Genomic DNA, 14658 nt, shown 5'->3' with positions numbered 1-14658 from the left:
TCAGGTAGTTACATTTGGCAGCACAGTCAGTCAGCTCCTGTTTCAGAGCCTGTCTTCAAACACCACAGAACAGTAGTCTGTGGGCTGGATCCAGAAAATTAGGACCACAAACTACTCGGTCCACAGTAGATCTTCCACTGACAATGGGCTTGTTCTTGGAGTGATGAGTACTCACTTCCCATTATCTTTCATGGGAATTGCAGATGGCTTGAACCTCAGGAATAGATTCAATGTGAGTTTTACACAAAAAGGGAATGTAGAATATATTTTTTTATAATTAAACTTCTAGGGACTGGAAATCCCCAAAAATGAACTAATGTTAGAACTGATATTATGATGTAACAAAATCAAGAACTACAGAATATCTACATTAAATTCTGTTGAAAACATTTTAATTTATTTTCACATTTACAGTACAAGAGGTAGACAGACAAATATTTAAAGTCATATTTACATATATACAAACACCTAAAATGTAACACACAATTTGGAGAGAAGTGACAAACCACTTCTCTAGCAATATCACAATGTATTTTTTATTTTTTGGGATGAGTCAGTATGGCAAGAGTCCTAGGTCAGTTTGTAGCTCCTTGATCATATATATCAGCAGGGGAGGAATGAAGAAACACCAGTCAAATCCAAGATTAATTTCAGGTAAATCATCAGACCAGCTAGTGTTTTGAAAATTAAAATAATGTAAAGTTCCAGTTTTAGACTGATGAGGAAAGGCTCAAACTCAAAGCATGTACTCTAAAACGAAGAGTCCCACAACTTTTTGTATATAAAAGGACCTAGTTAAGATGCACACTCCAATTCAAATTTCCACTGTAAACTCATTTAAAACTTTTCTGGAGCTATAAAATAAAATATTATTTATTAAAACAAAATCCAATCCTTAAAACAATTCTTCTTCCACCCATGTCTTCAGACATGTAGGAATACTTGCCAAAAATGACCAGTTAAACTTGCCTTTTTTTTTTTTAAGTTAATAGTTAAGAACATTTCTTAAACGCTACTGTTGAATTCATATCCAAAATTTTCTTTAAATTTTATAAATCAGTAAAAAGCATGTTTGGGTATGGACAAATTTCTGAAAATTCTTAAAAAGTTTTTTAAAAATTGCCTACAACTGAGAAATGGATCTAGAATATATTCAACTTATTTTCTTTTAAAAAACAGATATTTAATAAGAACCACTTCCACATTCACTTTTCTTTAGGATAACTTTCAACTCTGAATTAACCTTGGTGATACAATAGCTGCTCCTGATAGCACAACAGATCACAGTCTCCGCAAATTTTGTTTGCTCTTTTTGGTGCCAGGAAGAAGTCCTAGCTGAGAGCTTGATTTCACAGGTTTGCTACTTGCACAGTCTCTGGAATTGTGGTAGCAGCACAGGCACTTGGTGCAAAAGTCAAAGCTACAGCTTTCACGGCTGCATGTTGCCCTCTGTAGATAGGAGTCATATTTTGCAGGTGAGCTGCAGCGACTACAAACCTTAAGGCTTTCAGTGTTTTTCAAGGTCTTGGCAGCCTATTGGGAAAATATACATTTATTTTTAGTGAAATAATCACTGGAACAAGTAAATACACAAACACTAAGTCTTCCTCCTTGTTTTATAAGAGCCTGAGTTGTTAGTCTCCAGGGAACATTGCAAGACCCTTGTTTTCTCCCTTCTCCCTAAGGATGAGTGAAAGAGCTGGAGAGTGGTGGTGTGGAACTTTGATGGGGATTCTGTGGTGAGATTAATCAATTTACTAGAGTTATATTGTTGATGAGCTATTGGATATGTACAATTTTACGGAAAAAGATCTAAGACACTTTTTAAAAAAAAATTGTCAAGAGTAACCAGAACATTGGACTAAGAGTCTCTATTGCAGAGTAATAAATATACAAATAAATAAATAAAAATAAGGCCTGGATCCCTCAGCCCTTATCTAAAGAGCACATATGATGGGGCCTCAACTATATTTACTTTCATAGGGGACAACATCCATTTAGAATTACATTCAACTTAAAACACTGTAAATAGAACTAATTTTCAGAAGTGGTGAGCACCCATCCTCTGAAAATCAACCCCTCTCCTCCCAAAGGTGCCTCAGGTTGAGCACTCAAACAGAGGCGGTCAAAAATCACTAATCACTCTTCAAATTATGGATTTTATGGAAAACATTATACTAGAGTTTGATGTGGAATGGCTAAAAGCAGCAGCAAAAAAGCAGCAACACTGAAAGCTATGAATGTGGATTTACAGAAACTTTATACTGGTTTGTCTTGGTGAAGTCAGTATTTGAATATCAGGTGAAGTAACAGATCTGCCTAGCCTGGACACTTTGCTGTGGACTGTGACATTTGTAACTTATTCCAACTATGAAGCACTTGGCTAACCTCAAAATCATCTCTAAACAGGTAAAACACTTAATTTGCAGCAGCTATTAGCCAAGCAATACACCCAACTAAAATGAAGTCAGAAACTATTCTGATTTGAAAAACACCAGGCAAATAAACTGAACTGGAAAATTTGGAGGTTAGTACATTGTTGAACAGCAAAAGCCACTGGTCCTAAAGTGCAGATTCAGCACATCAAGGACAACAGTCCTGTGGCCAAAGTAGGAAAAGATTAGTCTTAATTTTGACGCAAACTATAAAGACAAAACAAGAGATACAGTTTACCACAGAAACCACACAAACTATGCTGAATGTTCCATACAACTTGATTGGGGAGGAGTGGGGGGAGATTCAGCACATGTATTTGCAATTTCATCTTTAATGTGCACAATACTTTTTACATAAGTCCTATGACAGACAAACAAGAGGGGTCCAAAACACAGAGTAATTAGAATTCTATCCTTTTCACCATTTATGCTCCTTGGGAGATAGACTGTTCTGTTTAGTCAGTTTCACCATCTGGTTGACAATGCTGTTATTTGGGAAACATTTTTAAAACACTGTTGTCAAGAAGTTTCATGGAAACACAGATTCAGCCTAGTTTTAGAGGCATGGCTATGATCCCTTCTGTACAAGATGAAGTGTGTTATGACAGGCTTTTTCAATGAAGGTTACATAACAGATGAGGCCTTACTCTTGGGTGAGTAAAGGGGCTAAGAATACAACACAAAGCTTCAGCAGTCTCATTCTAAGGAATGCTAGTATGAACATTTTTTGAAAAAGAGCCTTTTTTCAGTTCCATACAACTACAAGTAAGAGAAGCATAGCATGGGCAGGCAAGACACAGATTTCCTTTCAGTTATGCTGATATATGTCAGTCTTTAAAAATAAGCTAGTACAGGCCTATTAGTCATTGGCTTTTCTTGAGTAGACACTGCTAGTCATGTTTTATTACAAAGTGAGACAGTTCTTTGAGGGAAGGGACTATATTTTAACTGTATGTTTGGAAAACACACTGTGCATAGATGGCAATTAGGGGGAAACCACAAAATTACTTTTCGCTTGTGCCCTGAGCTAAGATTTACACCCAAGTATTCTTCTCATAGCCTTATTCAATGAAGAACATCCTATTGTATTATATAACTCCCCACCCAGTTTTAGACATACAGCAAAAACAAGTTCCATAATCTGAATTTGACAGTTATGCTTGGAAAGCGCTACTAGTGGTTAGACTTGTGTTTATTTTAGAAACGTGAGTTAAAAACTGTTCATGTGCTATTCTTGACAGCACACCAGTAGTTGAAGAGGAATAAAAACATCAGCATTACCTCACAAAACTCCATGTGTCGGCTGTAAGAACCATTTTGATTGCTCTGGTTGGATGCTTTGGATCTGGATGCTTTTTTGGATGAGCTGTTTGGAGGGGCTGCTGTCTGAACAGAAGCTAAAGCTGCTCGATACAGAACATATTCCCTTGTTACAGTATGTTCTGTGGGCTGTACACTACCATCCTGTCAAGAGGTAAAATGAGGTTAAGATTTAACAAGGCTCTTCTTTAAGTAACAGTCAGTATAAAAATTTAACTTTGATGTAAAGTAGCTGTTTGTGTCTTTAAAATAAAAGTATTGAAGTTTTCTTTATAAACTTCTCTGGCTAGCAAGTTTATGGTAATTTTTTCAAACCTTGATAGTAAGCTATGTGGCTATCATTTTACCTGTACCTTTGGTGTAAGTAGCTATTCTCATTACTATTTTAAAATAAGGCTGTCAAACGATTAAAAATATTAATTGCAATTAATCTTAAGATTAAAAAATGTGATTAATCACACTCAAACAATAGAAGACCAATTTAAATTTATTATAAATATGTTTGGATGTTTTTCTACATTTTAAAATCTATTAATTTCAATTACAATGCAGAATACAAAGTTTAGTGCTCACTTTATATTATTTTTTATTACAAATATTTGCACTGAAAAAATGATAAAAATAGTATTTCAGTTCATCTCATACAAGTACTGTAGTACAATCTTTTTATCATGAAAATGCAAAAGATAGTGCCATCTACAAGTCGATGGGCATAAGAGTATTCAGCATATCTGGCACATAAATGCCAGGTACAACTTAACCATACAAACACCTACTCTCACTTTCAGGTGACGTTGTAAACAAGAAACGAATAGCACTACATCCCTTAAATATAAACAAACTTATTTATCTTAGCAACTGGCTGAATGTGAAGTAGGACTGAGCGAACTTGTCGGCTCTAACATTTTACATTGCACTGAAAACATTATTTAAAAAAATAATTCTACATTTGTAAGTTGCACTGTCGCAATAAAGAGATTGCACAGCAGAACTGAAAAATACTATTCTTTTGTTTCTTTTTTATAGTGCAAGTGAGCACCGTATACTTCGTATTCTGTGTTGTAATTGAAATGAATATTTGAAAATTGGTATCTATTATTGTTTAACAGTAGGATTAAAACTAACTCAACTAAAAAATTAATTGCAATTTGTTTCGAGTTAATTGCTTGAGTTAACTGCAATTAATTTAAACATCCAGGGGACAACATGGTTTAGGCCACCATTAACAGCAATAATCTTCAATTATATCGAATATTATTTTCAAGTTACCACAACTTTTAACCATTTAGACAAATCACGCAATTGACTCAACAGCAAAATTTTAAAACAACAAAATTTTTTCATCAATATTTTGTTGTGAATAGGAATGTTTGTATCTTTTCCACCAAGAAGTGAACTTTTAGTTCAGATTTTTCAAGCTTGCACTTCAAGTTAAAAAGGATGTCAACCTGAACAAGATTTAAACACCTCAGTTTAAATATCACAGGGCCCAGCTCAAAGAACACATTTTCAACATATAATCAAATAATTTTTTTTTTAATAAGATCTTCACCCTCAAGAGCCACAGCTAGCCCTCAGGCAACAGGTTCTATATCACTGATTCAGATTTAAAGTTATCAAATGCAGGAACTTACAGAAAGGCTTTTCACTGCTTTACTATACACTTGGAAAGCCCATTTGTCTTCCTTTAGAATTTTCTTCCATGTTGGACTCACTTTAGCCACACTGTAGTGAAAACACAAACATCTTAACTTCTGAAAGTAAAAAATAAACTTGTTGCTCAACAATATGTCCAAGATCTAGTCACTAATGTAAGTGTCCTCAAGAGACCGAGTCCACACCCTCCCCCTCCTCCCCTTTCAAGAGGTAGGCTACTCCGTCACCTCTACTATTTATATCTGGCAGTACTCAAAATGTCTTAGACTTGTGCAAATATAAAAGGTGACAGGGTGCCTTTCCCAGTGAGCTTACCATATGAATGGAGAAGAGAAATTTTTAAAAGGCAAATAAACATTGTGTCATGGTAAGGGTAGATGAGCAAATTTTGGTACCTTTTCACAGTAGTTTTGTAGAACTGGAGCATTATAAGTTTTCTATGAAAGATGCACATCACTACTGTATAGGAACATGCATCATGTTGAGTAATGCAACTTTTTAGAATGCTTCTGAAGTTATAACATAATACTAACCAATGTGCAGAAATCAAGCTCATATGCACAGAGTGGCATTCCTTCTGGTTCCCACTAGCACTATCACTTTCCCAATGACAAACTCCCACAAGGTTAGTAAACTTACTTTATTAAGTCCATCTCCTCAAGATGTCTTAAGATGTTTGCTAAAAGATGTCTGAGGTCCCTTTGGAAGAGTTCACCAAGAATGTCTATTCCACCTAATCCCATTTTCCTGCCAATTAGATTCCTAAGTCCAACACTTCCCTGGGAAACAATTCTGTCCACAATAGCCCATGATTTAACATTTCTTTTACCACTTTTTTTCAAAGTTGAGCAAACCAGTTCTTCAAAATGGGTAACTGGTAGCAAGGTTTTTTTGGAAAGCTGTGCTTGGCTTTGGTTCATGAGACAGTGATTTGGTGTGCCATATATATTTCCTGCCAGTAGTATACTGTCTTCATGTTCTGTTGGATCATTGTACTCGCTGCTCAACATAGAGGAGTAACCACTCTCCTCATTAAACCTACTGTTTTCTAATGCCTCCATTTCACAGGCACCTTCACCAAATCTGTACGGTACTTGCTGGTTTTCTTTGTTATGTACAAGTCTTCCTTCAGTTTTGTGGTCAATATTCCTGGGGGTTGCATTCTGCAGTTCACTATGCAATAGCCTCTGAGATTCTTTAACACAGTCTTTACAAGACCCTTCTTCATAATTCGAGATAGAAGGTTCTTCAAGTCTTGTCTTTACTGCATCAGTCTTTAACTGTGCGAGTCCAGAACGGACATGGTTACAATTAAAATCACATTTCATTTTGGTGGAGTGGTTAAGGTTTGCTTTCATTATTTTCTGGTTTGTATCCTGCAACAAAACAAAAAAGTATTAATCCAAAACGGCATTAACCAGATCAAGTCAGTTGCACAGTTAATCCACACTTCTCTACAGCAAACAAGTTTTGTAGGCTTCTACCTAAGTGATGAGATTCCCTGTGACAAGAGGATTCCCTGTGACTGTACTCTATGATTGGAAGGGACCTCCTGGTTCATACGTCCCTAATCCCTATGCTAAAAGTACACAATACCAAGAAGAAAATGTTTAAATTGGAAGACATTTACCATAATATAAATACCAGGACAACCTGCCAAACTACTTGGCTCACCTGTCCATTTAAAATTCATCCTATATAGAAATGCTCTAAGAACCTGTCAATACAAGACCTCTGTCCTTTCCCAACAGGCCTTTAATCTTAAAGAAAAACATTCAAATAAATGTTTGTATCAAATTTAATACTACAGAATAGATTATGATGATCTTTTTAATGAAAGACCAAGTAAAAAAAAATATTTAAATGTTTCACCATGTGTCTTACACTAATGGCCAATTTCCAGGTTTCCACAGAATACACACCTATTCTCCAATACCTTCTGAGCTGGAAAGTTCTACCTTCTCACTAGCTGCTAGATAGTGTAAGTGGGGAGAGGGAGCTTTCTTCTCTATCCTTAGGGAAAAAAAAAATGCTGTGAGGGAGGGAAAGGTATCATAGCCCCGCTTCATTTCTTTTCATGGTTAATAAGCTCCATTTTATAGTTTCTCTATTTCTCTCCTGCAGACATGAAACTCCAGAATATCTTGGACCAGGGGTCCCCAACACGGTGCCCGCATCTGAATGCGCCCACGTCCTGACCGGTGGTTGAGTATTCGCCGAAATGGCGCCGAATTTCAGGGGTGTTTCGGTGGCGCTGCCTCTCGATGACGTCGCTTGTCGGCAGCAATTGGCGTCATCGAGAGGCGTCACCGCGAAAACCAGTAGCGTAGCTAGCGGAGTGCAGGGGAAGCAGCCACTTCCCCTCTGCATTTTCAAAAAGCGGCGCCTGCTGGGCCAGTGCTGGTGGCAGCACAGCCGGAGAAGCCATCGGAGGGGGGAGCGTGGCCAGAGGATCGAGGGGGCTGGCTCCTCGGCCATTGCACTCCATGCTCAGCACGGCCCCAACATCGCTGCAGCCACCTCCTGTAGCAGCTCAGAGCTCGACGGCCAAGTGCCCCCCACCCCTTGCTAATGCGGCGGGCAGGGGGAGGCGAAAGGTCCCCTGCGTCTTTAAGGCCGCCTGGCTGGTGAGCCCTGCGTGGAGCACACCGAGCGCCGGGAGCAGGCTGGGGACAGGCAGTGGCGCAGAATGGAAGGTGAGCAGCGGGGGTTCGGTGCCTTGCACTCGGGGGTCCAGGCAAGGGGCTCCCTGGGGCTGGGCCCGCAGGCTGCACGGTCTGGACAGTGGGCCCTGGCACAGCGCAGGAGCCTGGAGCAGGGGGATGGGACCCCGCGGATGGGGTCGGGTGGCGCAACCCAGAGGGGGACACCTGCAGAGTGCACTGGGCAGGAGAGACTCTCCCAGGATCGTGGGGGGACAGGGATATCTGCACCTCCGGGAAGCCCACAAGAGTCCTGAGCCGGTCCCCGGGGTTAATCTGGGGCAGAAATGGGAGGCACCAAGGGGGGGGGCACCTTTTTTATGTTTGCTCCCCCTATACTTCGAACCTGGCTATGCCACGAAACACAGCAGAAATTGGCGGATGCTCCACCGCCGCCACGGTCCTTTGTCTGGCGCCTGCCAGACGAAGAGGTTGAGGACCACTGTCTTGGACCATCTGGTATGTGCCTAGTCAGCCAGCTGCCATGCACTGACTGAGTGAGCATATGTCCCTGAGCTGAAGTTCTCCAAATCCACACAAAACAGTACCTCAAAACAGTACCTACTGAAAATAGTACTAAAAAAAGTATCTCGCCAGTTTTCAAAAGCCAAGCACAGCTGGGCCAAGTCAGTACTTGAAGGAGACCCTGGAAGAGGAAAACAATGCAGTGCTGTAGGAAGTCAAGTAGGTGATTTAAAATGTGGCACTCTTCCCAGAGACAGTCCTGAATCTATACTCCAGCATGGTGTTAGGGCACTCTACTGCTTAAGTGCATGCCTTTCAGGTCCCAACCAGTGATAATTGAAATTCCAGCAGCACCTTTTCATAAGAATAGAGCATTACCCTGGATATAATTGTGCTAAAAACAATTTACTCTAACTTTTTTTTTCTGCTTTTAGGATGGATATAAGGGCATCCTCCCTTCCTGTCTTAAACACCATGATACAATTCAATGCATTTCCAAGTGGCTCCTACAATAGTGGTTTTCAAACTGCAGCTCGCGATGGCTCTGGTCAGCACCGCCAAACGGGTAGGCTAATCTCTACCTGTTCTGACACCATGCTGCGCCCCGGAAGTGGCCAGGAGCAAGTCCGGCTCCTAGGTGGGGGGACCACAGGGCTTTGCATGCTGCCCCACCCTGAGCACCAGCTCTGTACTCCCATTGGCTGGTTCACACCCCAGCCCAGAGCCCCCTCCCACACCCTAAACCCCTCATTCCCAGCCCCACCCCGCATCCCAACCCTCTGCTCCAGTCCTGATCCCCTCCCATGCCCCAAGCCCCTCATCCCCAGGCATCAACAATTTTCTTCAACTGGGCTGACAGAAAAAGTTTGAAAACCACTGCTCTAGAAGGAACAGAGTGTTACTGAGAGGGTTCCATGACTTAAGGGGGACAGCTGGGAGGCAGCTACTGAACAGGATATGCTGCTTCTTGGATATTAATTTGCCAGCAGGCAGAACCATGATAGGGGCTCCTTCACAGATTACCAGGCAAAAGTATACTTCAGAGGCAAGATGGAGGTGGCCCAACCCCCACCATGAGGGGGAGGACATGGTGGTTGATGGGGAGAAGCCACCCCCAAGCAATTTTGTTGACTGGGGGCAGGGCATGTTTTGGGGAAGCTAAGAAGTATCTCTTAATGTTAATGGAGATATCCCTTCACATGTTAATAGAGCAATAGGAGGATGCCCCATGTATGCTGTGATGGATATTTCTTCCATGTGTTCATAGCGTGGGGAAGAGAAGTGATCTCCTAAACACTGGGAAGAGGCTGAGAAGTGTCCTTCCATGTGGTCACAGTACAAAGGCAAAACCAACTCCTGTGTTTGAGGAGACTGCTGGAGTCCCCAGTTTTTACATGGTTACAGTCATAGGCATTTCTAGGAGTTTGGGGAAAAGGGTGTTGCATAAATTTTTGAAGTGAAGGGAAGAAGTGTCCCCTGTATATTTAGGGTACTGCATATCCTTTTTTTTTGGAGTGAAATAATTGTTTCCCTCCGTGTACTGTGAATGGGGCAACGATGTGGTTCTTGCATAATTGAATTAGTGAAGGTGACCCCCCCTCCGGGCTGCGGTTAGAGAAGATGCTGCTAATGGCCTTGGTTGCAGCACAGATAAGGTCTTTGCCGCCTTCTGGGGTCACTAAGCTACATCAGCTCAGTGCATCTGTTCCTAGCGTGGTTAGTACATTGCAGGGTCCGAGAGCTGTCAGTCTATTTCCATGCCCAATACCCTGCACCTGAGCTGGGCCGCTGCCGGCAGAAGAGCCCCCGGTTCAGCCATCCGCACACTGAGACAGGTCTTGCCGCCTCTTTCCATCATTTTTAAACGTTTCCTCCAAAAAAGGGGGCCGCGGGGCCAATCTGCCGCCAGTTTGTGCAGTGTCCCCTCCCGGCGGCATGGCCTGGGCGGGCGGGAGACGGGGCGGCGCGGCTCCTCCTCAGCCTTCCTCCCGCCCGCCGAGACCCTCGGGGCTGGCGCTTCTCTCGCTTGGGGAGCAGCGCGGGGCCCGCCATCCCGCGGCAGGGGGAGAAGCGGCTGCAAGGCCCTGAGATCGGGGGTGGAGGGGTGATGGGAGGCAGGCGGCTCCCCAGGGACCCCCGGGCTACCGGCCGAGTCTGCGCCACTCGGCCCCCGCCCCGAGGCACGTTCGGTTTCCCCGGCACAAGAACCGAAGCCCGTAGCCAGAGCCCCGCTCCCGCCATCCATCCCCACGGCGCCCCAGCCTGGCCAAGGCGCCGAGCCTGGCTTGACCCGGGACGTGTCACTGCCCCGCGGCCCCGCCGCCTCTGAAACGGGGGCAAGTCAAACCTGCTGCGGCGGCTCCTCAGCCCCGTCCGGCACAGTACCTGGGCGCTGCTACCTCCGCGCGAGCCACGACCGGTGAGTGACTCTGGGCGGCTGCCGCGCTTGCCGGGTACTTTTAAAAACTTTGAATTTGGTATCCAAAATCCCGGCGGCCAATCAGAGGCTGCCCCACGAGCCCGACCGCCAATGGCGGTGAGGCTTTAAACGGCGGCCAATCCCCGTGGCTCGCACAGAGCCCCGCCTCCCTCGCATTTTCCCTCTTCTGAGGGAGAAGAGCGAGGCAAGCGCGAGTCCGCGCCCATGGGCGTGTCCAAAACCAGGGAGGGAGACTGGCAGCGCGCGCGTGCGCGCTCTCCGGGGGGGGGGGGGGGACACGTGGAGCGCGGGAGAGAATGCGGCGCCGCCCCAGCAGCGGTGGCGGCTTTTCTGAACCACCTCATTGCCTCCCTGGGTCTCAGCGCTCGCGCTGCTCCATGCAGGCACCCTGCGCCTGCGTTCTCTGCACTGGCTGTGCCAGGCAGCGTGGATCACTTTTTCAGGGAAAAGTATTTAGTGCAGAGGACTGGGATGTGGTCCATAGTGAGGTTTATTTCTAAGTTCTCTGACCATGGGTAAATCATTCCCACATCTTTGTGTGTCAGTTTCCCCACTCTGTAAATTCGGGGTAATTGTACCCCAGTGGCAGTCTGTAAGTCAGCCTAGCTAGCACCTATGTAAACACCTTAGGAACATCCCAACGGAGATGTGGAAATGAAGGTTATTCCAATGTGTTAGCACAAGCAGAGCAGGCTCATGTTAACCATAAACTGCAGCATAGTCTACTCCCACTGGAATACTGGACAATGCAGAATTAATATTCTCTGCAACATTTTATTTTTTCCTGCAGAATTTATTCCCCGTGCCCCACCAGCACTCCCTGGCAGGGGCAGCCAGGACTCCCAGAGCCAGACAGCCTGGGTCTGAGAGCTAGAGCATGATGATATTGTGACAAAAAAGATGTGCTGAATTTTAAAATATTGTGTACATAACTTTTTGGTGCAGAATTCCCCCAGCTGTAATATTCCCTGCAAATTAATGTGTCCTCCCCCTTTATATGTTATTACACCATTTAATTATTCCCTTGAACTACAAGAGCTGCAGTTTCACTTACCCTGGGCTGTGGTTTGGTTTATGTTAGGTTGTCAGGTTCCAGCCTTCTCCCTCACCCCCAGTTGTTAGCTGACCAAAGTTCTTCAGTACCCCCAAATATTCAGTGTCACCTAGACAATAGTGGAACAGAATTTAGCAGGCAGAATCCTGTCTCAGCACTGGCTTGTCTAGCACTTCTAGGCTGTGCAAAATATGTTTAACAAGGATCCTCCATGGAGCAACATGGGATTTACTGTATTCGGAGGAAGGAGAGGACGTAACAGGTTGCCATGTTGCCCCCACAGTAAAAACAAAAATCCACTTGCTTTAGACTCTGCTTGCCTGGCTACTAAATAAATTTCCAAGGCTATTAGAACAATGGCAATGCTTATTCTTTTAAATACTTCTTGTCTATAAGATGCTCAGTTGCAGTGGAGAAGCAATTCAGGATTAAGTCCATTATCTGTATAAGAGAAGAGTCCAAGTCTAGAAATAGGCAGCAACAAAGGATACTGGCTGTGGCCAAAGCTCTAGGTCGCAATGTAGGACATACTGTCCACTTGGGCAACTATTAGGTTTAAATAAGTCCTTCTCTTTCCAGCAGCCATTTTGTTCCCTAAGTGATCCTGTATTCTGGCCTTAGTACTAGAATGGCAGGGAGGTGATTTTAAGAACTCAAGGACTTGAAGAGAATGGGGGGTTGCACTTACAGATACACAATATGACCATACACTTCTGATTTTGCATATAAATATATAAAAACTGTGAAGACTAGAGCTTCATTCTTGCAAAAAGTAGTGCAGATACTAACTTTGAGTGTAAGTACTCCCATGACTTCAAAGGAACTAATTTAATGGGTCAAGTTAAGCTTGTGCATCAGTGCTTTACAAAATAGAGCTTAGTACTAAGGCCACCATACAGGATTATCTTAGGAAACAAAATAGCCTCTGGAAAGCCAGGTTTGAATAAGCCCTATATTTATTGATTCAAACCAGAGAAGCAAGTAAATTAAGATAATGGAATGTAGATATAAACTTGATTATGTTTATTTTTATAACTGCATTCCTTAATGTGTGTTTACAAACACATTAAATTACATTGTATATGTACTTTATTGAAATTATGCTTTTTATAAGCAAACACCTGCAAAGTCTGTTGCAAATACTAACTTGTTTTTATTCTAATATGTTATGGTGATTTTGTTAAATAGAAATTGGAAACAAACATTTTTACCTATAGCAATTTTTTTCCTCATTATATGACTCATTTGTTACCCTATAGATATTATTATATATGCAATACATGATAGTATGGTCTGATAAAGACTGTGCTTGTGTGTATGTGTGTACAGTGTTTCAGTGTTTTGCATACCCAAATATAAATGTAATGTTTCTCATTTATCCTCTGTTTTAACCGCACAAAAAATACCAGCATATCAGAAAGGCAGAATTTTTCTTTACATAAATCATGATTTGTCCCTATTACCTGGTACTGAAATAAGATTCACCGGTCTAAAATTTCCAGGATTACCTATACCACTTTTAGAAAGACAGATTCAAATATAATTGCTACCCTCCAGTTCGCCAGTACAGTAGCTGATTTTAAGGAGAGAACAGGTATTTTTGTTATCAGCTAAGATACTTTATATTTAGTTGGCGTTTGCCTTACTCTTGCAAGAATTGCCATCTTTAATGACACTGGCAGGACAATTTGCACTGCCATCCCCAGGCTGGACCATTCTGAGTAAAGGACTTCAGAGCTCCAGGACTGCTAATGCAACACTTACACAGTCATGATTAGTCAGCACAACAATGTATATAGACAATAAAAACTCCACCTTTACAGAGGAGATTAGCATCTTGCTGAAGGTTACAGAAAATAGTCTAGTCACCATTACTTTTCTAATAGCATATAACCTTGATATAACTGATAAAAAGAGGAAAGCAAGAAAAAGAAGACCTGAAGCTCAGGTTTCAAAAAATTACATCTGAAATCCACAAAGGAACCTGAGCATTGCAACACTGAGACTAGCTTTCAGATGCTTTGAAAATGACTGGAACTACAAAGCCTATGTTAGGTGCCTAGGCTCCCTATACAATGCATGGGGAGAGGGAGCACCAGAAAATGGGATCTACGAATGTCAGCACGCTAGGCATGGTAGGAAATGCTGATGAGAAAAGTATGTCCTAAACTTCTGTCATCTCAGGTGCCTGTTAAAAGTTCAGTGCCTGAATCTGGTCTGCAGGGAAGCACCTACTTCTGCTTGTGATCCACAACCAGGAACCCCTCTCTTGGAGTCAGGTGACTTAAGTGCCTAACACATTTTCACAAGAATCAGTTTATGTGCCTGTCTCACTCCACACAAAATGGCTGTGGGGAAGAGGGGTTCTTTCTCCCTTGTAGCTTTTAGCTCAGTGCTTGAGGTACTCAGTTGAGATATGGGAGACCCTAATTTAAATTCCCCCTTTTGCCTGATGAGAAGGGATTTGACTAGGGGCCTCCCACCTCTCAGGTGAGTACCTTAGCCACTGGACTATGGAATATTCTGATATAGGTCTCAATCTCTTGTTGAATTCATTCTACTTTAATAAGATAATTAAATATTAAT

At 42.6% G+C, this 14658-nt stretch overlaps 1 protein-coding gene across 1 annotated transcript; it reads right to left on the bottom strand.

The window, feature by feature from the left end:
• Nucleotides 1-370: 370 nt before the first annotated feature.
• FBXO5 (F-box protein 5) lies at nt 371-12552 on the bottom strand. Its single transcript, XM_050949772.1, has 5 exons — nt 12073-12552; nt 6051-6787; nt 5390-5480; nt 3717-3899; nt 371-1533 (listed from the first exon to the last, which is right to left on the bottom strand). The coding sequence occupies exons 2-5, from the start codon at nt 6767-6769 to the stop codon at nt 1282-1284; spliced, it is 1245 nt and encodes a 414-aa protein (XP_050805729.1). The 5' UTR covers nt 6770-6787; nt 12073-12552; the 3' UTR covers nt 371-1281.
• Between the last annotated feature and the right edge of the window lie 2106 nt (nt 12553-14658).

This window comes from Gopherus flavomarginatus, chromosome 4, assembly GCF_025201925.1.
Source record: "Gopherus flavomarginatus isolate rGopFla2 chromosome 4, rGopFla2.mat.asm, whole genome shotgun sequence".
In the NCBI taxonomy this organism is placed as follows: domain Eukaryota; kingdom Metazoa; phylum Chordata; order Testudines; family Testudinidae; genus Gopherus; species Gopherus flavomarginatus.
This window is presented reverse-complemented; position numbering and strand designations above follow the sequence as displayed.